Source organism: Choristoneura fumiferana, chromosome 19 (genome assembly GCF_025370935.1).
Source record: "Choristoneura fumiferana chromosome 19, NRCan_CFum_1, whole genome shotgun sequence".
NCBI lineage: Eukaryota > Metazoa > Arthropoda > Insecta > Lepidoptera > Tortricidae > Choristoneura > Choristoneura fumiferana.
Window position 1 is genome coordinate 9849904 of NC_133490.1, and position 27533 is coordinate 9877436.

A 27533-nucleotide genomic window follows, 5' to 3' on the forward strand; every position below is an offset into this window, starting at 1 on the left:
TTTAAAATCGGGACAAATGGAGGAGTTATTGAGGAAGCTTATGGCCCAGTGGATTACTTACTTGATTGAAAGTCGACATTCAGAAAAAGGCACTGTGATAATGTCGAGCGCCATCTTACGGCTAATAGCAAAACGAATTACTACAAAAATCATTACGAGTAAAATCTAGAACTTCAAGCATATTTAAAAATATTTCTTGTATTTGCTAGGTACTAACAAAGTATAATTCTAAAGGAAAGAGTTATTGATTTGCTATTCAACAATCCAAACCTTGAAATTTCAATAAATTTCTAGCTGTAATATTTTCCAAAACGAAGTTTAACAGCGCCATCTAGTTGCTATGGCGACAATAATAAAGTGAGATCGAGACACTGTATTCACAGCCGGTCATGAACAAATTGATGGTGTCTTGTAATTATACGAAAATTAGCCTGTATATGTATTGTTGTTTTTTTTTTGTTATATTTTATTACATTCTACATTCAAGATGACAAAGTTGCAGAAAAATACAGCATAACGTCCGTAACTGTAAAAGGAATAGCCGTGCGTGAACTACATTCCTCTAATCATCTATCTCGCTCCCACTAGTGCTTCCATACTAAGCACCTGAAAGTGTCACCTCTTTCACTCTAAGTGTGTATTTATTAATTTCATATGTGGGTGTGAAACTGATCCAAAGAGTGAAACTAATTTCCGGACCGCATTTTTAAGTTTTATGAGTGAAAATTGCATTAAAATAGTGCTAAAATCTAATATGTGTAGTGTACTAGTCAATACGATGTGAAAAACTACAAATTTCGTTAACGTGTTATTAATTTAATTAACATCGCTTCACATAAACAGCTGTAGTGTAGTTGTGTGCTTGCTTACTCACTTGTTGCACTTATCGTACTTTCAAAAACTTTATTGAATGGAATAATTTACCTGTTTTCGTGAGAAAGTGGAACTGTTATCATAGCCGTGATGAATGCAAATCCAATTAATGTTATCTAATTAACCGTTATAACAGTGATACGCAGTCGTGGGAACGGGTGTTTTCGATTTCCGTCGAGTTCGTTACGATGCACCTGCAGTGCAGATATTATGTCGATTGCTGCATCGCACCCACTGCACAATTATGACACGGATGAACGACTAAATAATGAAAACCCAGTTAGTTACACATGGTTAAGTTATGAGGCAGGTAGATAGAACTTGATTATACAAGTCAGTGAAGAGTCATCGGTTTTCAAAAATGACTCATTCTTGAATGGAATGCCGATGTTCTTTTGTTTTTTTGCGGAATGTCTCGCCGATGAGTAAAGTGCAGTGCAAGGCTATATTAAAAAAAAAAACAAACACACTGAAGTAAAACCTTGGTCTGGGCCAGTTCAAAATTAGAAATAGAGATTAAAACGCGGGAAAACAACAAAATATATTGGCATGAAATGAAATTGCTTTATTGAAATTGCACAAGATTTATCACTTCAAGGCTCAATGGATTCTGACAGATTGTCTTCTGCGGGCATTTCAACACATAGTTCAGGTACTGCGGGTACAGTTGGTGGCTCCGTAGTTGGAGTCAGGCCTGGAGAAGCTGTACTTAAACGAGAAGATGAGGATGAATACAACCTTGGACCCTTGCCCCCAATGTGGGAAAAGGCATTTACACCTTCTGGAGAAGCATATTTCATAGAGTAAGTATTAAAATGTTTAGTTCATCAAGAAACATAGTACAGATTAAATATAGGCCAGTATTCCTTCTAAAAATGAACTGAAAGGACAATTTTATATAGTTGCAACAATTGAATTGAAAATCTCACATTGAGCTGTTTGCACTGGAGTAATATTCCACACCACTCAGCTGTTACAAGTAAGAATGTTCATAGCTTCATGAAAGTAGTTTGTGTTTGGCTGTTTTTACACTAAACCTTTGCTTCTCTACTCTTTGAAGTTCCTTTAATTAATTAAGTGACATTAACTTGAATGATTTTTCCAATTAAACAAGGCAAGGATCGAAGCTATCACATCTCTCACATAAAATAATAGGAACTTAACAACTTAGTGTGAGTTGCACCAAGCTTCAATTCAATTCAAATTTAGGAAAAGGTGGCTCCATCAATGTTTTACTTGATTCTGATAATTATAGGCAGAGGTAACTAAGACATGGCATGTTGTGCTGAATTGTCTATGCTTTTAGAATTTGTTTAATTTGTCATTGTCATTTAGTCCATTAAAACCTGAATCCAGGTTTTGTCTTTCTTTCCAATTTAATGGACTAAATATATAAAATGGACAAATATTATATAATATTACATGATAATCTGCCAGTTTTCGGTAAGATAACCACTAGTTATTATCTATGATGAAGATACACAAGGATTCTAGATTTCTTTACTTGTATAACATGGTCATGCATGGTCACCAGTGCATTAACCATTTCTTTGTTAATCTATACAAATACGCTTGAAACAGATGATCAATGCATTGTGAATCTGTTAGGCTATTTTTGATGACTGTATGTTTTACATGTCAGACCTGATGGGTTCACTAATGTTTCGCAACTAACGTTTGGCAACCTGATTCATTTCGCAACTGTTTAGTATTTCTGAAACTGTAAATATTTTCAGGATTTTTATAAAACCAACCTAACGGGTTCTACACAATGGCCCTGAAAAAAATCCTGAAATATTTACAGTTTTAGAATTTGCGAAATGAATGAATACCGACCTGGTGATTTACCATATTTAGGGGCTGTTTCACCTTCCATTGATTAGTGTTAACTGGCGGTTAGGTGTGATGCTGTCTCTTTTTGTTTTGTTCGAATAGACGGAGGCGGCATCACATTTAATTGTTGGTGAACGCTAATCAATGGATGGTGAAACAGCCCCTTATTTATTTATTTATTATAACAACCAGATAGCCCAGTGGTTAGAAAAACTGACTATGAAGCTTTAGGTCTTTGGTTTGATCCCTGGTTGTGTCAGATATTTGTATGAAAAAATGGATGTTTATTCTCGAATCTCAGGTTTTAATAATGTAGGTATGTATGTATCAAATTAAGTATGGTTATCTGATGCCCAGTATCTATAGCACAAGCTTTGCTTACTTTGGGACTAGGTCAATAGGTGTCAAGTTTAATATTTTACTGGTATAACACTCAAAGTGGTCTTACATAATTTGTAAACAGAAATTTTGCACAAACTGCCCTGATATATAGGTATTTATGATAATTTCGTTGTAACCAGCCACCTCGAAAAATACACTTTGCACTACTTTTCCCACTAAAGCACATTTTACTATGCAAATATTTTTGTAAACAATCCTCCACTTTATGTTACACAGATGGTAGAACATTGTTTGCTTTTACACTATACTATTGTGTACTAAATAATGTAAATATTATTATAGTATGCATTAAAATAGCCACAATAGGCCTGTGGAGCTATTCAGTACTCTTTGAAAGCCATAACTGTGAAGATTGTTAGTTATGTTGGTAGACCTTACCTTTGTGAGATGAAGGGTTGTAAATTTAATAAAGTTTTGTTTATAGTAGTCATAGCTTGTCCAAAATCAACAAGGTAATTTTTGTATGTAAAACGGTTACTTTAAAATGCAGGTGCTACTTTGGAAAACAGTTTTTCGCCGTGTCCTTATTTTTTTAGACAATTTCATTCATAAATTAGGTATCTAACTTCTCACTTGCTCAATCGAGCTATGAATATTTGCGTTTTTATAACCATTTTAAAACTATCAAAGTAACACCCAAAATTTCCTAAAGTAACCCTTGTTTACGGTTTATGTTACTTAGAAATACAGTCAAAACCAACAAAAAAAGTCCTAACATGATGGCTATAAAAACTAACCAACTATTACAAACAAATAATGCTATCCTTTCGATGTTATGCCCAATTTTGACTAAAAAATGTTCGTTACTTTGTTCTATGTAGCCCCTTTAGGCTGCAAGGGTGATCAGAAAGTTTGACCATGTTAAATAAAAAAAAACTGTTATAGCACAAAAATTTACCATACATTTGATAACATTCCTGTCATAAAGAAAAACTAAAAAAAAGAACTGATGAATTCCATCCAAAATTTATTATTTATTAATGTAGCATATGTGTAAATTTATTTATAATAGGGACAATAAAAATACACATAATGTATTATTTTGAGCAGTATATTGGTTATTTTGACTGTGGCGGCATTAATACGGGGTTTCATTCATCACCCTTTTGGTAGGGATCCCTGAAAATGGTGGTAAAGGGCTATGAAACTGATTTACAAACACTGCTTCAAGTACATTAATACTAACACTAATAACTGAAACATAATTGCACAAAAAAACCCGAAAAAGAGCTTTCCGTGCTGTGTGCTAAACCCCTACACCAACACTGGACAGGAGTCTAGTCACAAATTTCTCCCATGCACTACACATTTCAGCCTGCTTTTCCGCAAAAGTAGCCAATTTGAAGTTGAAATAAAAAATACAAAAAGAATTCAAAAAACCAATCTTACTAACACTAATGTTTACGCATACAATTTTGTTTATAAACAAAAATTGTTTGTTTAGGTGAGTTGACTAGGTCAACAGTCAAATATTGCCTGATAATGATACTTATTATATTATTTTGTTTATTGCAGCCACAACACTGGTACTTCTCATTGGCTAGACCCACGTTTAGCAAGAGTCCGGAAACACTCCCTCGGTGAATGTGGAGAGGACGAGTTGCCATACGGATGGGAGAGGGTTACGGACGAGAGATATGGCTCGTACTATGTGGACCATATCAACAGACGGACACAGTATGAAAACCCTGTGCTGCAGGCTAGGAGGTTAAGAGGTAAGGTTAACTTTGTGAAAATCCTTAAAAGTTTTCCAAATCTGCCACAGTGTAAAAACCAAGAATTTGACACAAAGTTAAAAATAAATTACACTAATCTTAAATTATTTAGAAGTCAAGTGAACAATGCTTTGCATGCATCAGCTACATTAAACTGCCTGTCCATTATCCCTGCTATAATATTATAAAATTGTGAAAGTAACTCTCTGTCTGTCTGTTACCTTTTCACGCTACAACCGCTGAACCGATTTAGACAAAATTCCGTATGGAGATAGTTGGAGTCCCGGGAAAGGACATAGAAAGAAAGTAAGATTTATTTGGTTCCATGAGTACCACCACCGTACAGTAATAAGACTAAAACTAACATAGGATAGTTTTTATCCCGGAAAATTGCATAGTTCCCGCGGGATAGCGATAAACGAATTCCAAGCGGATGGCGTCGCGGGCAGCAGCTAGTAAATAATAATTATTATAATTATTCGTGTAGCATCTTTAAAAATTTTTTTACTTTAAGTTTCATCATTACATCAGCCATAGTACGACGTCCACTGTTGGACATAGGCGTCCTACACACACACACACACACACCCATCCCCACCCAGCAGCAAGATAGGCAACAGTGCCGCTGCCAACCCTCACTGCTTGCACCAGCTCCCACATATACCTTCAGTCGCTTTGATTGAAAGCAACCTGTATCCAATTTGAACCTGCAGCTTTAACCAGGTCATCTGTACATCTCGTCGGTAGACGTCCTAAGCTGGTTTTAAATGTCACTGTTTACGATATTGCTCATTATTAAAACTGTGGTTTTCAGCTGATAAAGGCCCCGAGAATGGAGGTAGCGGCTCGCAGAATGGCGCGAATCCTTCCGGGGAACTGCGAGGCGAGCGGTTCTCCCTCACACTCACTAAGAGCACACAGGTTTGTATTTTTAACTGACTATGTTTTTAGAGTTCCGTACCTCGAAAGGAAAAAACGGAACGCTTATAGGATCACTTTGTTGTCCGTCCGTCCGTCTGTCAAGACCCTTTTTCTCAGGAACGCGTGGAGGTATCAAGCTGAAACTTATATCAAATACTCGGGTCTACTGTCCCTTTGAGCCGTGAAAAAATCAAACTTCTAAGCCAGCGCAATCAAAAGATACAGCCGTTATTTTCGAAACTCGCAAGGTAACGTGAACTGAGAATCTTGAAATTTGGTACGAAGCAACGTCCACAGATAAAGGAAAAATAATAAAAATATTTTTAATAATTTTAATGTTACTACCTACAGGTTTGTACGGAACCCTCGGTGCGCGAGTCCGACTCGCACTTGGCCGGTTTTTTTATTAATTGTGTTGGAACAATTTTGCCACAGAAGGAGGTTCTCAATTTGATTGTATTTTTTTATGCCACACTGCTTGTGACTGAGGGTGAATGCTACAGCAATATGCTGAGCTAGTGTCCGACGAACCGCATCGACACGCTATGCTTTGTGTTGTCTATTTGTAATAATATTATTGTCTTGCATTGTTGTGAATAAAATTTCTTGGTTTTCGTTCTTTCTTGAAAAAAATATAATACATACTCATGCATAGTGCTCCCAGAATTTAAGGAGATGGTAGTAGTTTTGATTACAGTGCAATTTTAGAATTGTAAGAGTTTGTTACATTAAAATTTCGTATGTTTATTGCAGGGTCTGGGCTTCACATTAATAGGTGCTGAGGGTCTACCGGAGACTGAAGGGTACCTCCAAATAAGAAGCATCGTGCCCAACAGCCCGGCGTGGATTGATGGTAAGACCGATACTCTTTGGAACACAAGATTCTACTTATTACTTCTAGCGTTTAACTGCCACTTGGATATTCATGATTCATTGTCAACAGCAATATTATGTGCTGACGTAGCAACCTGAATAAAACACCTGCCCAGTTGCCTCAGTGGATGTAGAACGGTATTTTGCCACTATTGAAGGAAGTATTTTGACTGATTGAAGGCGCAATTTTAGTACCTTCTGAACATTTGGAACAGTAACTCCTTTTTAGAAATAGAAATATTATTTATTAGCGTCTACTTGAATACTTAACTTTATATTATTATTGAATTACTTTTAAAAATTAAAGACTTCTATAATTTATTTAATCCAACATATTTCTAGCGTTTATCTTGCATATTTGTAGCATTTTATGTTGCATATAATCCGGTCTCTAATGATAAGCATTAAAACTTAAGGCTTACCCCCCCCTGTTTTACCATCCATTGATAAAATAGATTTGACGGATAAATGTGATGCCGTCTCTGTTTGTTTTGTTCGAACACTATCAGATTATTGTATTGTCACCAGATTTACATAAGTTTACCAAATTTCAAGTCGATGGGATGAAGTGGGTCTGATTTAACTTGCGATATTTGATCCAAATTAATAAATAAACGATCAGGGCAAATTAAATAAAAGCTTGTAATAAGTAAAATTAATCAATGGGTCGTGAAACAGCCCCTTAATCTCCATTTTATTAACCCCTGACGCAAAAAGATAGTTATTATAGTTAAACGTCATAGTTTAAAATGAAAATAAAAATGGAATACAAAAATAATAAATGAAATACCCCTACTGTCTGTATATATCTCCCAATGACCTACTTATTAAAAACCCAACTAAACTACAGGTCTATTTAGTTTCTAGTCTGCTGGGAACTTTAATACGTAGTGTCGTTTTTGTCGGCAGGTGCCCTCCGGCCCGGGGACGTGCTGGTGGGGGTGGGGGGGCGCGGCGTGCGCGGTCTGTCGCACGCGCAGGTCGCGCAGATCTTCCAGAGCATCGCGCCAGGCACCAACGTCGCGCTGCATCTCGCGAGGGGTGAGTCACCGAGCTCGACCTATATGCTTTAAACTTGTCCACTGGAACGAAGCGAGAAAATAATGCGGAGTGGAGTTAAAGTAGCTTAATATGAGGAGTGTTTTGGAGTAGTAAAAAAATGGTCACGTTAATGTATGATGTTACACGATTCGTTTCCTTCCTCAGGCTACCCTCTGTCATACGACTCTGAAGACCCTAACACCAGGGTGCTTAGTACACTGGCAGTGGACGCCAATACACCGGCCACGTCTGATGCCGTCGCTATGCAGCAACTCACTAGGGCACTACGAACGAGGTCAGTCGATATTTCATTTTTTATGGTATTTTTTTATTTGTTTTGCCAACTTTAATATGATCTCGGTTCTGAGGTGAAAAGTTGTATGTGTCACACGAGACCATAGTTTCTTTGCATCTCGTGTGTTTTGAATCCCTCGCTGCGCTCAGGATTCTAACCTAGAACCTCGCTAACGCTCGAGATTCAATTTAATTATAGAATCATAGCCTACTCGGGATTCAAAATCAACACTCACAGAAAAAAACGTTGCTCTCTTATTGCATTAATAACTACCTATTCTTGTCCCTGACATGTTTTTTATCCTATGTCAGGTTCAACCTGGACTCCCCCTCTAACACGAGCCCCGGACGCGACGAGGCGGACAGCGGCGGACACAGCCCGGGGCAGCGGCGGCTGCTGTCCCGCTCCTTCGACCTGGAGGCGCTGGGGCCGGCGCCGGAGCCCCCGCTGCCGCCGCGCTGCCCCTCCGCCGACCAGCTGCACACAGGTACTGCCGCCATCATCATCATCATCCCAGCGCATATACGTCCAACAGCTGAGCAGAATTAGAAGGCTCGGGTAGTTCCCACGCAGGTATTGTTAGGTCAATTTCCCAGGATCGTTATTTAACTTTCTCATTTAACTCTTCTTTACAGACCACCAACACCTAAGCAACAACAATGGACAAACAGAGCCGGGGCGCGAGCTAGTGCTGACTCTGCGCAGAGGAGCAGCCGGTTTCGGCTTTACCATAGCGGATAGCGTGCACGGCCAAAAAGTTAAAAAGGTGAGACAAAACATAATGGGAATAAGTTTGCTTGCAAATTATGTCCGTTGAAAAGTAAAGTTAGTCGTATTTATACAATACAATTACTATTGAACACTAACAAATAGTAAGCAATACATAAAACACAGGTATATAGAGATTTATCCTTGGTCTAGACGATATAAATTAACTTTATGCTCTAGTGAATATAAGAAAAAAATTCGTCTGAGATTAAAACCATCAGGCGCCAACAGCCACGACCGAAGAAGCTAAAATAAAGTTTCAATTTGGTTTTTAATAACTTGTTTTATAATAATGAGTAGATAAAACTAGATAGCAGTAACTGGATGAGAGTGGCCGAGGATCGTGCTCAGTGGCGTGCAATGAGGGCTATCGCGAATGAATTCGCCGCTAGAGGCGCTAGTGTAGCGTGAGGTCTCCGAAATGTCAAATCTCATAGTTTTTGGGTGAGCTACGCGGTTTATTTATAATTAGAATAATTTTGTGAATATTTTGCAATATCTGAAATTAATTATGGCAAATATGCGTTCCGGGGCAATGAATGTCTGTGTTTTGAGACAGTTTTGTCTTTCGGAAACCTTTGTCCTCCCTTTTTTCCGATTAAAACGGGGACTATTAAACACTGTGGCATGCTCGATATTTTTATGGTACGGTTTTAGGGTGTTTTAAATATGATTTTAATCTAAACTTTGTATTCACGCCCGTAATAACAGACTTTGAAAGCCATACTTAAAAACCTCACGCAACAGTGCGCCATCTAGTGAGACAAAAAACGATAGCCCTCATTGGAGAGGCCTATGTCCAGCAGTGGGCTAAGATAGGCCGATGATGATGACGATAACTAGATAATACTAATGAGTACGTAACTACGTAATATATATAGCAATTCATGAAAAATAAATGGTGCATAGTAAATGAACATCTTGTTTCCACTGTTGCTGTGCACTTTCCTCGCAATCGAAGTAAGAGAAAATTGTACAACTTATCATATCCATAATACTCATTTTACGTTTGACTTTACTATTGATAGTTGTTTGTACTTGCAGCTCAGGTGAATATGAATAGCTAGGGTAAAATGGCGCATTTTATGCCCTAACTGTACAATCTACTATTTTTAACATAAAACTTACTGTCGTATATTGTCGTACAGGTGTTGGACCGCAGCCGTTGTTCAGGCGCGGGGCTCCGAGAAGGCGACTTGTTGCTGCAAATAGGAGACACGGACGTGCGACACGCGCCACACCAAAGGGTTGTGCAGGTGAGTTACCGACTTGCACATTGTTGTTAAATTTTACTGATTTAGTACTAGCTATTAATATGGTACTGGGCTCAGTTTCTTATTCAATTAACGAGACAAAACACTAATTTTATTAGACATAAGCTTTGAGAAAGAGAATACAATTATTCCTAACTTTTAAGTTTATTTGCCAAATTATTATTTGGTAAATGAACTGTTCATAAATATTAGTAACGCAAACCCAATGAGTTTAGAAAATGACTTGCTTGCTTACCAACTGATATTTTTATCAAATTTCATTTTGTCAAACGGTTCAGTTTGCATAAACATTTCGAAATCATAAATAATTGGGTGGTGTTTTCTCACTAATGACTTGTCTAATAGAACTATAGGACAAAGTCGACGGAGCTCCGCTCGGCGGAGCTTCAATTCCGCCTAGTTGAGAATTAAGTAGACTTAACTGTCAACGCTCGCTTGCAGCTCAGGTAGATATAGACACCTCGGGTGAAATAACGCATTTTATGCACTTGTACAACATACTATTGTTTAACATCAGGTGTTGAAAGACTGTCCGGCGATGCACGAGACAACAATACGCGTGTGGCGCCGCAACAACGCTGCGCGTGCGCCGCGGAGCCGCTCCGCCACTAGAGTGCAGCCTGCCACAAGTAAATAATCTATCTCATCAGCCGTAGGACGTCCACTGTTGGACATAGGGGGAGCCCATACATTCTATCTGTTAACTTGCAATTAATTAATTTTCTATCTATGCTCAGAAATATTATTATTCGTCTATTTTGCGACACATCAAAATCTGGGCTCAAACAACTAGCACGGCAGCATGCCGCAGAACCGTCGTTTATTCAGTGCTACTTTCAGCGCTAGTTTTTGGCACAGACTCCTTAGTGACAGATAACTGAATTCACTAAAAACAGACAAAATGCCGATTGGTTTTTTGGAGTCTCTTTGTATTTTTTATTTCAACTCCAAATTTGTTACTTTTACGGGTATCCTGTGAAACCATATCGAAAATACAAACTGAGATGGACCAGCACTGGGAATCGAACCCAGGTCCTCAGCAATCCGTGCTGCATGCTATAACCCCTACACCAGTGCTGGTCTCTTTTTCTGGTTTTTCTGTGCATCCATGTCTCAGTTTGTATTTTCGAGACAATGCCGTTGCAAGCAAATAAAATTGGCTTATTTAAGTGTCCTAAATAGTTTTTTTTTTCAACATAAATAAAAATAAATTAAATACTTATGTTCTTAATCGGAGTCTAAATGAGTCTCATAACGTTTTAAACTTTCGTGATTTTCACTCATAGACAAAATACCACCAAGCGTTAGCGTTGTTAGCGTGATAAGTCTCGTTGGTGGTATTTTGATTATAAATAAGTCTTACTTGCTTGTTTGATTAAAACTACCGGAAATCGCTTAGCATCTAATCTGTGCTAACAGCGGCAGTGACCAGCAGTCAGCTGGGCAGGAGCAAGACGCCAACAGCCGAGCAGCTGCGCTCTCCCTCCCTCCACGCGCAAGACTCGATCAGGGAACGGCTCAACGCCATGAACTCTGGTAAGTGGTATCAATAACTTCTCAGCCTACGTCCCGCTGCTGGACATCATCATCATCATGTCAGCCGAAAGACGTCCACTGCTGGACATAGGCCTCCCCCAAGGCTCTCCACTCAGACCGGTCTTGTGCTTTTCGCATCCACCGCGATCCCGCGATCTTAACCAGGTCGTCGCTCCATCTTGTTGGAGGCGTACCGACAGCTCGTCTCCCGGTCCACGGACGCCATTCGAGAACCTTTTGACCCCATCGGCCATCAGTCCTGCGAGCAATGTGCCCCGCCCATTGCCACTTCAGTTTCGCAATTCTTCTTCTGGACACAGGCCAGTTATTGTCTAACATACTTGGAATAACAATTGTTTTCACCAATTCTTTCAGTCACAAGAAAAGGGCTCATACTTTCTTAAAAGGCCGGCAACGGACCAATGACTCCTTGACTACCTAGTTGGTACTCATCGGCAGCGGTGGTCATTTCCCATCAGATGACCCGCTTGCTCGTTTTCCTCCTTCTCATAATAAAAAAACACTATAAGGCGAGGGTTACATATTTGAATATCGAAAGTTAAAATACCTATGGGTAAAATATCGATTTACAAAATATCGAAAATTTAAATATCGACTGTATCGAACCATCGAAAATTAAAATTACGAGTTTATATTGTCGAATGGTTAGATAACCTACGTCCAATATATCGAAAATATTTTTATCTAGAAAAGTGACATCGAAATTTATAAATATCGAAGTATCGAATATCCTATGTATGAACTATCACGTGACTGGGGCGGAGCTCCTATTCCGCTCAGTTGAGGCGCTTCGCGCCTTCACGCAATACTAACCTAACCTATTGAACATAAATTACCAAAAATATTTGGTTCGGTTAGGTTAGAACTGTGACCACAACAACGCACGAGCCGAGCGAGCGAAGCGAGCGTGCCGCGGTAGCGGCCGACGAGTGCTAAAAATGACTAGATTATGTAAAATAAATGCTATTTAGAGAAAGGAGCAATAAATAAAGCAGATTTGTATGTACGATATTTTAATTTTTGATATTCAAATTTGTTGACATTTACAACTTAGACATATTGGCTATCGATATTTTTACTCATTCGATATTTTAATCAATCGACATTTCAATCTTAGACATTTTGACCATAGGTATAACAACTTTCGATACTGTGATACAATCGATATTTTATTTAAATTGAAATTAATTAAAATAAATCAATTAATTGAATTTGTTTTTTGCAGCCATGCGTTTGTATTACATTTGTAAGTTAATAATCTAAGCGTAGTGAGCTAGCTCTGAATGAAACCTTGTACTCCAAAATACCTACCAAATCCTCTCAACCTTCCAACCTAATCCGCAATAAGAAATAAACACTTTATTTAACCAATTATTATCTCTTTGTCCTGTTTACGAAGTACAGAATGACCACTTGAGGGTATATTCGAGCGTTTTCCTGGTCACATTTTTTAACGAATACGAATTTGCTATGTCGTATATATTATTATGAAAATATAGATATACAGACAGTGTTTAGCGAAGAGAAAACTTAAATCGGTTGAAAATTGGATTTATAATGCCTACTAACACATGTATATGTACTACTTATGTCTGAAATAAAAAAATATTATTACTATAATGTTTTTTGAAAAATCTGTATACGTACCTATCTCTTTCTCAAACGCTTTTCTCTGTGCAGCAAGTATGGCGCTACTTGCGTGTGACGTCACATGTCTCTGCCTAATCTTGAATTTCAAACCTTTATTACTTTGTTATTTGTAAAGATGACTTAAAAATTGTTTCTCTATTCGATAGCAGGTGTTGTGAAGTTTTAATTTATAAAACGTATAAAAAAATAGTCAAATACCGTATTGGCTGTAGATTTTGATTTCGTTTTCTATTATTTGTTAGAGTTCCTGTATTTCTACCAGGTAATTAAAGAACTGTATCAGAAACTTTCGTTAAAGTTGTTCGAAACCCCCTCCCGCCCCTGTACACATCGTAACGTTTTAAAAGACCCCCCTCCCCCCTAACCGCGTTAAGGCGGAAACATACTATTAAAACGCGACGCCACGCCACGTCGTCCGGCGCATGTTCTATCTGCACCTGACCATAATAAATATATGGGACGGATTAGTACTGACACGCATTAGATGGCGTGTCGCAGGCGTGGCATGGCGTCGGGTTTTAAATAGTATGTCTGCACCTTTACGTAATACTTGATCGCTACCTTAACACGCATGTATTTGACAGTGGAAGCGACATACGCAGTACCCGAGCACAAGCCGCGCGAGAGTCTGATGGAGCGGCGCCGGCGCAGCAGCACGCCCGGCGGCCGCCTCACGCTGCCCGCCGCGCCCTATACCGAGCACGCGCAGTGGCAGGTACACACACACACACGCACAAAGAGAGAGAGAAACACACAATGAATAAAAAAATGTATAGAATTCGTATATGGCCATCCCGCGGGAACTGTGCAATTTTTCGGGATAAAAACTATCCTATGGACGACCAGATGGCCTAGTGGTTAGAGAACCTGACTACGAAGCTTGAGGTCCAGGGTTCGATTCCCGTGTCGGGGCAGATATTTCTATGAAAAATACGAATGTTTGTTCTCGGGTCTTGGGTGTTTAATATGTATTTAAGTATCTCTATCTATATAATTATATTTATCCGTTGCTTAGTACCCATAACACAAGCTTTGCTAAGCTTACTTTGGGACTAGGTCAATTGGTGTGAATTGTCCCGTGATATTTATTTATTTTATTTATTTATCCTATGTCCTTCCCCAGGACTGAAACTATCTGTATACCGAATTTCATCTAAATCGATTCAGTTGTTTACGAGTAAAAAAGATGAGGTAATAAACAAACAAACCGACTTACAAACTTTCAAATCTATAATATTAGTAGGGTGTAAAATTAACTAAATAATCTAATTTTTTGGCAACAGGAGCGAGAAACGTGGGTAGACAACGCTAACAACATACGCACTTGGGCCGAGAACACGTGGGAACAGAACGGGCAGAAGTGGGAGAACGGGAACGGGTGGGAGGGGGAGCGCTGGAACGGGAACTGGGGGGAGGTGCCCACGCCCACCGTCCATGTGGACATGAACGCGGCGTATTGGAGGGGGAACGCCAGTGTCGCTGACAGCAGCGACAATGGAGGTGAGGAAAGGGGTATAGCGTGAATGACATCATCATACCCATTTGACAGTCCGACGATACCATGGTATGCAAAACCAAAATGCTTCAAACCGTCCGTGGATACTTTAGTGACATAAAGTTTAACCTTGATTTTGTGCACAAATCTTATAAGATATTATTATATAAAAAGTATTTGAATGGATAAACATTAAGTTACGTCACAGTCACTAGAGGGGGAGATGGGGTGGGCTGCCCACCCCAGGATGTTGGGGTAGCGATTCAAAATTGTAAAATACTGATATCTTCACATAAAAATCCGGGCCAGGCCCTCCCCTGACAAATAACCCAGATACACCAATGGTCACAGTATTTTTTTCTATATTCAAAACCTTGTAGTTAGAAAATTGTGGATAGGTGCGCGGTGCGTCCGTCGATAAAAAAACCCGAACGGTTAGAGGCATATTGGCCGTGCACTCCGGACTGTCAAATGGAAACAATAATTCCAAGTGCCTGGGCAACCAAATCAAACTTGGACTCAAACATGTTGACTTTAGTTGTGAGTGCGGTACCTACTGCAATGTTTTTCGGTAAGAATAAAAGTCTACTTACGTTATAATATTTGTTTTTTTTTGTCCTGCTGCATAGAGACAATTTGCCATCTCTGGGGGTTACTCTTTGCCATGGCTGACTCCTATTGCTGTTACAGGCTTTCCTGAAGACGGCATGCTCCATTCCCCCACCACGGCGGCGCTGGGGGGCTTACCGCCGCACGCGCAGTCGCCTTCCGCCAGCAGGATGAGACCTCACTCTCCTTCCAATTCAACTGGTAATATAATAAGATGAAAGTTGACAAAAGTATGCGTAGTTATGTTTTCTTAGGACTGGTTACTGCCACCAACTAAATGTATACAGCTTTATGGATTCTATCTCACCTGGTGGCCGCTTGTTTGTGCAAAGTTGTTGCTCAACAGAGAGAAACAGAGGAATGCTTAAAGTTCCATTTTACAGACTGGCTAAAACCAAAAAGTCTTTTCTGGAAATCGGATAAGTACGTTTTATAATAAAATTCCAAAATATATAAGTGAACAAACAGATACAAAATTCAAAGGTAAATTTTATTTCGGTACAAAATAACAAAATACAATATTTAACTTAAATTTCTCCTCAGACATAACATAACTAACAAACCTACCTACATAAAATAAAAAACTTACATAAAATAAAAATACAACCTAAAACTAAAACAAATTACTAAAAGAGTACCCCTTAGGCAAGGTCCCGAAGATGTTGGCTAGGCTAATTCTTTGTCCGAGGAAGCTGCCAGCTGTTCGGTCACCTGTGTGTACTAATCTTTTAGAAATTTCTTTAAAAAGTTATAAAGTGCTAGGACCCCACGGACCAAGGGTCTCGACACCGAATGGGACAGTCATATTCGGTGCCTAGACTAGGATATTTTTGTCTTTTCAGCCGTTTCGGATGCTGCACCGGCTCTGTTCAATTCAAATATATTATCAAATAGACGTTAACATCTAAGGCGTATTCTGAAATTAATGATTATATCATGGACAGGGATATTTGGAAATATACCGACCCACATTGGCAATCCCTTACTTCCAATAGCGAATCTATTGTGTTATTAAATACTTGTGATGTGAATCAATAACCTCTTAACACGCCACGGTCATATACGTGACCAACATTCAACTCGAAATTAATCCTTCTGCATTGGAATTAAAGATCAAGTTGATATGTCGCTGGTTTTACTGTGGCGTACAGAGCACGTCACTTCGTTTGTTTTGTTGCGGTGTAAAGGTTAAAAAACGTTGTAAATCTAATAAAAATATTTATACTTCCTTGACTCTTGCAGGATTCTTTTCAGCAGAGGATTTTTCGAACCGGTGGTAGATTTTTATTTGACATTCATGAGCACAAGCCGCGCGAGAGTCTGATGGAACGGCGCCGGCACTGCTGGGCACAGGCTTCCTCTCAGAATGAGAGGGCTTGGGTCGTAGTTCCTATGCGGGCCAAGTGCGGATTGGGAACTTCACACATACCATTGAATTAAATAAGCCATAAACCTAAATTAAATTATATAGGTTAATGTTTTTTTAAAGTAGCCTGTGTAGTGTCCTACTGCTGGGCAAAGGCCTCCCCTCTTGACCTCCACAACTCTCGTTCTGACGCAATGTCTGGCCAAATGCGAAAGTTTGTGAGGTGAGTGTGTTTGTTACTCCTTCACGCTGAAACGGCTGGACGGATTTGGATGAAATTTGGTATGTAGATAGGGAATAAAACATAGGTTGCTTTTTATGCCGATATTCCCACGGGATAGGGATAAAATCTCGAAACAACAACCGCTGGGCTTAGAGTCATGAAATTTGACATGACATGATTGAAAACCACGATATAATTTTCGGGAATTCCCACGGGAATTTTTAAAAATCTCGTTTTACGTGTGAAAAGCCGCGAGTAAGCACTAGTAGGTCATAAGCCTAAATTGCTTTGACTTTAACCAGGCCGTCTGCGAAGCCAGTCCCCGAGCAACACGAGCGCGTCGGAGCGTCTACTAAGCCCGTCGGCGCGCCTGAACAGCCGCTCGCCCTCCAATAACTCTGGCAGCGCCCGGGGGAAGGAGCCCATGAGGTAAATACCGTGCCAGTGCTTACCAAGACTAGTGCAAACAGGTAGCCTAGTTTTTAGAGAAGGTGACTATAAAGCTTTAGGTGCAAGGTTCGATTCGATCCCGATTATTAGCGAACCAATCGTCGGTTTTCAAGAAGTTGAGATAAAAACACTTAACATTTTACAGGCATAGAGAAAATTCGCCATCCCGGCACATGCACTCGCCGGTGTCGCGGCGGTCGCCGTCGTGCTACGACGACAATATGGCGCAACAGAACTCGATCTACGTTGGAAACTATCCGCAGGTAAAATAACGTTTTGTTTTTATGTAGCATAGCTATAGAAAACTTGTTAGAACAACAAGGAGGACATTTCTTCCTAACGGTTATCTGTTCTTCGAGTGCTGTGGCCCACCAGCCCACCATTGCCAGTAACTTGCATATTTTTACAGCTATGTCGGTGACTTTAGTTAATTGACGAATTTCCGTATTCCGGATTCTATCGCGCAAAGAAACTCCAAGCATAGCTCTCTCCATAGCCCGATACGCGTTTACTTTGACTGGTGATAGTTAAATTGTTTATTAACTGAGCCAATTACTTGTTCAGCTGCAACCTTATGTTAGCTACGTCTACGAGTGTGCAAGAAATTTGTGTTCATGCAGTTCCTCCACCTCCACCTCCACACTGTAAGAACACATACAAATCACACAAACCCATCTATCACCACCACTATACTACACTGACGCATTCGAACTCAACCAGAGCTCATCTTCTGAGCAACAATCGTTCGCCAGACTTACTCAAATATTCCGAATATTTTGGATTAATTTCAGAGCACGCTTGACTAGGCCAAAATATGCTTCATTGATATGTACCTCCGCAAAGTAACGCCTGATTCAATAAATTATCTTTGTAATTGGTTATGTTGTCGCAGGTGTCAGCAGGGGGCGCGTTAGAACCGGAAGCGGATGTATTGGTGCGGTTGGCGCGCGGTGCGGCCGGATTCGGGTTCCGTATAGTCGGCGGCACCGAGGACGGCAGTCGCATCGCCGTCGGCTACGTTGTGCCAGGTTAGTACTGCTCATAGAACTAGTAATAAGACCGAAGACAGGGAGAGCATGTGTGCGTTTTAACGGGAATTCCGAACGCAGTAAATCCATACAAATCTATGGACCTATCACATACAAACAGTAGTTTTAGATTCGGAATTCCCCATGGTGGCCTGTGTGTACAGAATTGAAATAAATGGGAGCGCCAAATTTCACATACTTTTCAGTAGTCATCCTATAGAAAACTATATATATTATATATTGGGTTCAGAGAAAAAAGAGTACTGCCAAACGATCGTTCTGACAAACATTACATTCGGACTTCCAATAAGTATGCGAGCCGATATGGACCCGAAATAAACGTATGTGTGTGATGTATTTACGGAATTCCGAATCGGAATTTCGCGAAATTCCGTGTGTATGTCGCGGCCCTTCCTCAGTCTCAATAAACTATTGGACTGACTGAAATTTGGTATAGTTGAATTTAGTATTATCTCGGAGTATCAATTGAACTACTAAAACTGATGGTTTACACTAGGCAATAAAGGCTTATTCAACATAACTGCATGAAAAATCGTGCATGTTGTATTACATTGCTGCGCTCGTCTGACCACCCCAAACCCGTTTGCTTTACGGCCTCGCGATGTAATGCAACTTGCACAGATTTTCTTGCAAGTCTAAAGCCGAGGCCACAGTACGACTAAACCGCCGCGGTTTTTAATAATAATAATAATAAAACTTTATTGCCATGCTAGTTACATTATAAAAAAGAAGATAAATAAAACAAAAACTTAAAAACTAATCTTGGCAATAGGTACCGGTCTCAGCATATGCTGAAGATAAATTCAGCGCTGATTTTCAGCCCGGCCCTTCTGGCAAGGGTGGCCGCAACCATATTAAATGCATAAAAATACATATTTCCGTTTGTGACAATTTTTAAATCCTGAATCCTTATCTTTAAATCCTGTATTGTGTGTGTTATCCATATTCTGTGTTAATCGTGTGATATGATCGTGAGTCGTGTTGTTTTTGTGAATTGTGATGTTTATAGGCATGAGTATAATAACAGCGTGACTTTTGGACAAGTAAACTTAAAACCGCCAGTGCGGCCGCTTGCATTAGTTTACTTGATTCACAAATTTACGGCGGTTTAGCCGTAGTGCGGCTTCGGTCTAAAGCTTGAAATGCACCGACAGCAGTAGCAGAGGTGGCGGTACCGATTGTAATATTCGAGCTAACATGAAAGAGTCCGCATAGAATACTGTGCGGGAAATCAGCGTGGCGCAGTATTCTATACGAAATTTTCATGTTAACGTGCATTTCAAGCACTGTTTCAAGCTTAAGAAAACTTCGGTGGTACCTAGCACAGAAATTGTTGAAAACTTGACTAAAACCTTTACTTAACAGGAGGGCCTGCGGACGGGCTGCTGCGTCCCGGGGACCTTCTGACGTCGGCGGACGGCGTGTCGCTCGCGGGCGCCACGCACGCGCTCGCCGTCGCCTACGTGTGCCAGGCGGCCGCCAGGGGGCATGTGAGTACTGGATAGCATACAGATGTGGTTTGCCAAATATCCGGCCAAGCTCTTAGCTGAAGCGCCGAGTGTTTCGGATGGGGGAGGCTTACAGTAGACATAGACACCCGAGTTCATGGTCATCTTGTAGAAGGCGGTAGTGCTGTGACTGTGACGGAATCAATTATTGAATTAACGTTTGGGCTCCACAGAAAACCAGCGTTACTGCACATAATGTGCGGCAACACATGCTGAGTGGAGACACTTTTTGGTATCCTGCCGTGTCACCAAGTAACATAGTTTTAGTGCTAGTTTTAGTCTTAGTTTTAGGTGGTACTTATGGAGCCAAAAATAAACCTTTCTTTCTTTCTTTCAAATATCGATAATTATTAATTACTCATTTGGTTAACGATCTTATATTTATTATAGGTATAGGTTATAGGGGTAGGTAGGTTGCCTGGAAGAGATCGCTCTGAAGCGTTAAGGCCGCCTATTGCTTACCTCAGAAAGTCTTTGTGTATATACCTGTGTTTACTGTACTGCTTGCTATGTCATCATCATCATCATCATCCCAGCCTATATACGTCCCACTGCTGGGCACAGGCCTCCTCTCAGAACAAGAGGGCTTGGGCCATAGTTCCCACGCGGGCCCAGTGCGGATTGGGAACTTCACACGCACCATTGAATTGCTTCGCAGGTTTGTGCAGGTTTCCTCACGATGTTTTCCTTCACCGCTTGCTATGTGTTGGTGTGCAATAAAGAGTTATTGTATTGTATTGTAATTCTACAAATTATGTACTAAAAGGCATAAATATCTATACTGCCGTAGCGCCGAATATGTTTACACCGATCTTATGATTACTGTCATACATGAAGGTGTACAGATATTTTTATGTCTTGGAAACCTACATATATAACCCTTGACTGTACGTTGAAACTATGTCTCAGGTGACGTTAGGAGTGCGACATAACCGCGCCGACATACAGCAACTGGGGTTGCCGAACATGCCCGCACAGCATCAGCACCAGCTCACGTAAGTTACCCTATTCGTGAAGCCTCCTACACATAAAATAACTATAGTCTTTGGTCCTTATAGTTGGGCTTATTATTAACTAGCCGTTACCCGAGACTCCATCCGCTTAGAATTCGGTTTTCACTATCCCGCTGGAACTATAAAATTTCCCGGGATAAAAACTATCCTATGTCCTTCCCCGAGGCTCAAACTATCTGTATACCGAATTTCATGTAAATCGGTTCAGCGGTTGAGACGTGACGTAGTAACAAATAAACAAACAAACAGACAGACTTACATACTTTCGCATTTATTATATTAGTGGGATTTCAAACGAAGCGTAAGGCGCAAGCCGCACAGAAGAGACGTGGGCCGAGGACTCATCATCATCATCATCAACAAAAAAATAATTATCCAATTCGGTGCCGTCGTTCGCAAGTTATAAGCGTACATACATTGCGGCGATTTATTTTTAGGGTTCCGTAGCCAAATGGAAAAAACGGATTCCTTATGGATTCGTCATGTCTGTCTGTCTGTCTGTCCGTTCGTATGTCACAGCCATTTTTCCGTAACTATAAGAACACTGTTGAAACTTGGTAAGTAGATGTATTCTGTGAACCGCATTAAGATTTTCACACAAAAATAGAAAAAAAAACAATGCATTTTGGGGGTTCCCCATACTTAAAACTGAAACTCAAAAAATTTTTCATCTAACCCATACGTGTGTGGTATTTATGGATAGGTCTTCGAAAATGTTTTGAGGTTTCTTATATTATTTTTTTTCTAAACTGAATAGTTTGCGCGAGAGACACTTCCAAAGTGGTAAAATGTGTTAATAAAACAAAAAAATATATATGATGTACATTACCATGCAAACTTCCACCGAAAATTGGTTTGAACGAGATCTAGTAAGTAGTTTTTTGTAATACGTCATAAATCGTAAAGTAAAGGAAACTTTTATATTATGTTACTTGCTACTACGGAACCCTTCATGGGCGAGTCCGACTCGCACTTGGCCGCTTTTTTATATGGATCCAGATAGATAGATAGATTTAAGCATACTACCACAGAATCAAAAGCAGCTATCGAATACATACCTAGCAAAGGATATATTTAAAGCTAATAGTATTATTCAATAATTACAATGAATATTGTAACTTATTCTTAAAACAATAAGGTTGAATTTCCAAATCAATGCATGTCGCTAAATCGCCTCTACCTTATTAAGGGTTAAATTGGTCATTCAAGTATTACGTAAGCACCGAAGGGGAGTGGGGGGGGTCTTTGCTTTGCTTATTTTTGATGACTTAGGGACCGGGGGGGGTGGGGGGGGGGTTGAGATGGCGGTTACGTCAGCAATATTGATTTATTATTTCTTGTTTTTTTTTTTGCAAAATGTAGTAGGTTTTAATTCAAGTAAATATGGCTACCCTACTTGCAACAACTTCACATGAATAACAATAAAGAAACTTGAATAGATTTAAAATGTATATACTAATTTTGAAAATACAAACTGAAATATAGATGCATAGAAAAACCAGTCCAAAAAACCAATCTTAATGTATATACCAATGTTTACGTAAGCATAGGGGGGAGGGGTTAGCGTTTTCCTGACTTTCGCTGACAATGTGGAGGGGAGGGGGTAATACTTGAATGACCCCAAAGTGCATGTACCGATATTTTTGACCACCTTGGCCTTGTGTTTTGATATACCTTGTGTGTTGTGTGACAGGTCCGACCCAGGGATACACATGTCTCCAGCGTCGTACAACATTCTGCACCCCGCGCCCGTCTACCCGCCCACCGCTGCACCCATGCCCAAGTCAGTAACAGTTTTTTTTATACCACCGCCCATAGACACCTGCAACACCAGGGGTATTGCAGATGCGTTGCCAACCTAGAGGCCTAAGATTAAGATTAAGAGTATCTTACTCAAGTGCCAGTAATTTCACCGGCTGTCTTACACTCCACGCCGACACACAACAGTGCAAGCACTGCTGTTTCACGGCAGGATTAGCGAGCAAGATGGTGGTAGCAATCCGGGCGGACCTTGCACAAGGTCCTACCACCTGCAAAATTGTGTATTTGTTTTAGTGATAGTTAGGACTAGCATTACACAACTCCTCCACTTACAATCCGCTCTGGCCCTCGCAGGCACAACCAAAGCCTTCTCAAACCAGAGGACTATGTATTCGCGTATGATGTACGGTCAGCATCAAAAGTAGCTGCATACTTTTGTACTTTGTCGTTTGACAGCAACGTGACCAATGTGTTAAAACGACAAAGCAAAAAAGTGATGCGCTACTTTTGATGCTGACTGTACTTGTATGAGAGGAAAAAAGAAATACATTTATTAACAACAACAATAGACACTACACAAGACAACAATATTATTAAGTACGATAGTATAGATAGTATGTGTCATTGCAGTTGTGAATCAGACACTGCCTCAGCATAATGCTGTTAAGGTTTTGTTGTTTATGTCCAGTAAAGAAAAATAATATTGTCATTATTGACATATCCATTTGTGATCACTTTCAAGATGTGCTTAGCAAATAAAACATGTCTACATTACGTGTTATATTTTATTTAAACTCTAACAAATGCTGACGCTTAAATCGCTCCAGCGCTGATTTATAGCCAGCACCGTCGGTGACCTTCTGACCGCTATAAAATTGTAGAAATAGAAATGTGTGACGTTGTAAATTAGATTATAAAATAAATTATTACATATTAAACCATTATTGTATAAAAATCCTTGGAACAATTAATTAATTCCATAATTTAAAAAGTCAGCGACGGAATAAAAATATTTGTCAAGTAACCAATTGAACAAGATTGAAATTTATTGTAACAGCGATTACATGTCATTTGGCAACTTGTTACATTTTTATTTCCATTCCATACACATTTTTAGTGTAGAGTTTGATACGTTGCCTAGTACAGTCGGTGCCCTGACATAAGTATCCACTTTTTTATGCAACTAGTAGGAAAAAGTAAGTTAGGGAACCGACCGTACTTACAACTTATGTGAATTTCTTCCATTTATTTTTTTATGAACAACATTATACAGTGGAAAATAATGTTAATATTAACTATATATGTAAAGTAAAATTTCAATAGAATCTGTCAAATTTCTACATATTTAAGAACCCTATCGTGGGCACACATGATTTTTATGTCCTTGTTGTGCAATTATCATCTAAAAGAATCAAAAAAACGCTATTAACGCTTCAGCATTATGCTGAGCCAGTGTCCTATTCAAACCGCATGACAATACTTTCGTAGTTGTCTATTTGTACTTAATACTATTGTTGTGTCTTGTGTTGTGATAAATGTATTTTCTTTCTTTCTTTCTTTCTTTCAAAAAGAATAATAGTCACATCACAAAGTTAGGCAACCCGTTGTTTATATTAGTAGGTGGAAGTGTCTCCAGATTTTTTATGAACAGCATTATGCAGTGTATGGTGATGATGATGATCTCTTTGTGAATAGTTACGGCGGGCCGTACGGGGGCGCGGCGTGGCCGCCGGCGCCGTACGACGTGACAGTGACGCGCGAGGACGGCGAGGGCTTCGGCTTCGTCGTCATATCCTCCTCGAACAAGGCCACCAGCACCATCGGTCAGTGCCGCTTTAACATCTGAGGCCGTATTGTCTGACCCGCTGACGTTCGCGGTTGCATTCGCGTGTTAAAGAACAGTGGTGAAAACGATAGTGATTCTAAGTGTGTTAAGCCACAAAACGCAGATAGTTCAGAAATCAATCTCCATACAAGTGCGCTCGAGCAACGCACACGTAGACACTGCTCACGGACACGGTATCTCGGACCGGTTGGGACCAGTGCGAGCGCGAGTGCCATCGCTTGAGACACGCGTCTGTGAACTTTTTTGTGCAATAATGGAGCAACAAAAAAAAAGTTATTATATCTGTTCAGTGGACGGTTGTTTTAATTAAATAATCGTGAATTTCGCCAATAACGAAATCGTCGCAAGATATTTTCTGTGACAAATTTATAATATAACATTGACATTAAAATATTTTAGTTATTAATTTATATTTCCATTCTTCCCCTTTTATTCTAAACAATAAATCAAACAACTAGATACGAGTGCCACTACCACGATAGTTTTTTGGTGCATAAGCCATAGTTGACAACGTTAGAGCGTCCGCCGAGCGAAGGTATGAAAAGTGAAGGACATACAGGAGATTGACTTCTGTACTATCTGTGTTTTGTGGTTAAGGCATGTATTCACTTTGATTAGTGAGGTGTGTGTGTAGTGCGAGTAGTGTCCAATTCTGTTTAGTGGCTAACACTAACAACTGCTGTCCACACATGTTTTCTCCTAATCACCTGCACTAATCACTAATCAAAGTGATTACAGGCCTGTAGACAAAAATGCCTCAGATTACAAATGTAAAAACAAAACACTCGAGCAGCCGTTTATGCGATATTTGGGTATGTTCGTACTGTGTGGAGGCGGAGAAACTGCATGACCACATACACATGTACATACAGCAGCAAAGCAAAAATAAAAAAACGCCCGTTAATAAAAGGTTAATACTTTAAAAAATACAACATATGTTCTTTAGTTTCCTGTTAACCTAGACCCCCGACACCGACGACGCCTAGATAAAAAAAATATTACTAGGTACTTATACTAAATTAACTTAGGCAAATTTAGCGGGAAATAAGCATAGTCCCCGCGGGATAGGGATATACGAATTCTTCGCAGATGAAGTCACGGGCAACAGGTAGTAGGTAGCGCATAATTTTTTTTTACTTTTTGGTTGTCTTGTTTGGCGGCGTTTTTTATTTCAGCGTTTTTTTTTATTTTTAATTTAAGTTTTTCACCATTGTCTAGTACCCATAACCCAAGCTTTGCTTACTTTGGGACTAGGTCAATTGGTGTCAAGTGTCCCGTGGCATTCATTTATGTATTATCTTGCAGGCCAGCTGATCCCCAACTCGCCGGCCGCGCGCTGCGGCTTACTCCACGTGGGGGACACCATCGTGGCCATCAACCACACGTCGGTGCGCAACCTGCCGCATCCCGAGGTCGTTGCCCTCATCAAGCACTCGCATCGCGCCGTCACTCTCACAGTCATGCCGCCGCACGATTAGCACTGAGCCACTGTTACACCACTAGCTAACCAGAAATAAGAGACCACTCGGTCTCCTGTACCACAAATATAAGTTACAACGGTATACACTACATAGTAGTATAGTACCTGGCCATCGGTACATCGGCAATTTCGGCTTCGTAGAGCGTTGTCACACACTACTTATGTGACGTTTGTCAGTCGTTGTACAGGTGCAAGAGTACGGACGCATTTAGATGATAAAATATAATAAAGAGTTGTTGAAACCTCTCAAAAAGAAATTTCCTGCCTCGCACAGCAAAACTCTGGAATGAACTATCGCCTGCGATATTCCCGGACCGATATGACCTTCAAGTTTTCAAGAAAAAAGCGTACTCCTACCTTAAAGGCCGGCAAAGCACTTGTGACTCTTCTGGTGTTGCAGGTGTCCATGGGCAACGGTAATCGCTTACCATAGGCGGTCCGCCTGTTCGTTTTCCCCCTATACCATAAAAAAAAAAACTAAATTGTACGATGGCATCTTTCGGAGAAAGAGGGAACTATCCTTTTTTTAGTAGTTGCAACAGCTCTATAGATATCCGAAGTTTACATGTCATTAATTTGACGTAAACTAGTCGCCAGTGTTCGGAAATCGTTATGAACAGCCAATTGTCTTTTTCCGAAGACCGATGTGCAATCTTTATCCTCGGGTACTGTAGTACAGTTATAGTGCATTATCTATTTTCATCGGGAAAACAGGATCTTTATAGATAGTGGTGAAACAGGATCAAAGTGATACACATGGCTACCACAAGAAACTTGGACACTTCTTAGATAAATCTGAAACACCTGAATCTGAAACACGGTTCTGTCAAGTTTTTGTGGTAACATGAATATACTCAAATTGCTATGGAAATTACAAAGTGTCTCCGATTTCATCCGGTATATTTTAGGTTTAGTCATACTTGACAAATTGTCTGCTAGTATATTCTGGAATAATTTTATGACACAGTGTAAAAACTGTGGTTGTCAAATGATCATCTTTCGCATCCCAAATCGCGTCTCAAATCGTTCTTGTGTTAAAATTGATAACTTAACTTGGAGTTCGGACATTCCACACAACTCCACATATTTTTAGTTTGACAGGTCATACCGGAAGCTTGTAAATATTAAGAGTCAGATTATTTTAAAATTATGATAATTTGCCAGATATCTGAAGAATTTCCTAGTGTCAAAATGCATTAGAAATGGAATATATTCTCGTAAAGCTGAAGTTTATTCGCTATACCGAGTATACAGAACAAAATATATGAAATAAAATAAAGTTATCATTACTTTTTTATATGTTTGTTATATATATGATAAAATGGAGAGAGCTTTAAGATCAACCCTTACATTGATGGTTGTGGTTTTGCCAGTCGATTCAATTGAATGCAAGCAAACTTGCAGGTTATTTTTAAGTAAATACCGTCCAAATTTACATAAGCTTTATAGGTAAGATACTGTGCCTTATATTTCTACCTAAATTAGTTGTTAAGAATAATTAACTTCCAAACACACCTAGTGTTCATTTTCC

General features: G+C 39.8%; 1 protein-coding gene across 2 annotated transcripts; it reads left to right on the top strand.

Annotated features, from left to right (window-relative positions):
• Positions 1–548: 548 nt before the first annotated feature.
• Positions 549–27359, top strand: Magi (membrane associated guanylate kinase, WW and PDZ domain containing protein magi). Of its 2 annotated transcripts, none has more exons than XM_074102555.1 (22): positions 549–1676; positions 4624–4823; positions 5638–5744; positions 6498–6597; positions 7527–7658; positions 7824–7953; positions 8265–8440; positions 8589–8719; positions 9870–9977; positions 10513–10624; positions 11415–11531; positions 13787–13917; positions 14486–14702; positions 15388–15507; positions 17198–17324; positions 17491–17608; positions 18238–18373; positions 19760–19884; positions 20812–20897; positions 22609–22698; positions 24372–24499; positions 25828–27359. In XM_074102555.1, the coding sequence occupies exons 1-22, from the start codon at positions 1477–1479 to the stop codon at positions 25998–26000; spliced, it is 2964 nt and encodes a 987-aa protein (XP_073958656.1). In that variant the 5' UTR covers positions 549–1476; the 3' UTR covers positions 26001–27359. The 2 variants fall into 2 exon arrangements, with proteins under 2 accessions (XP_073958656.1, XP_073958658.1); XM_074102557.1 differs by lacking the exon at positions 549–1676 and adding an exon at positions 3480–3560.
• The last annotated feature ends 174 nt before the right edge of the window (positions 27360–27533 follow it).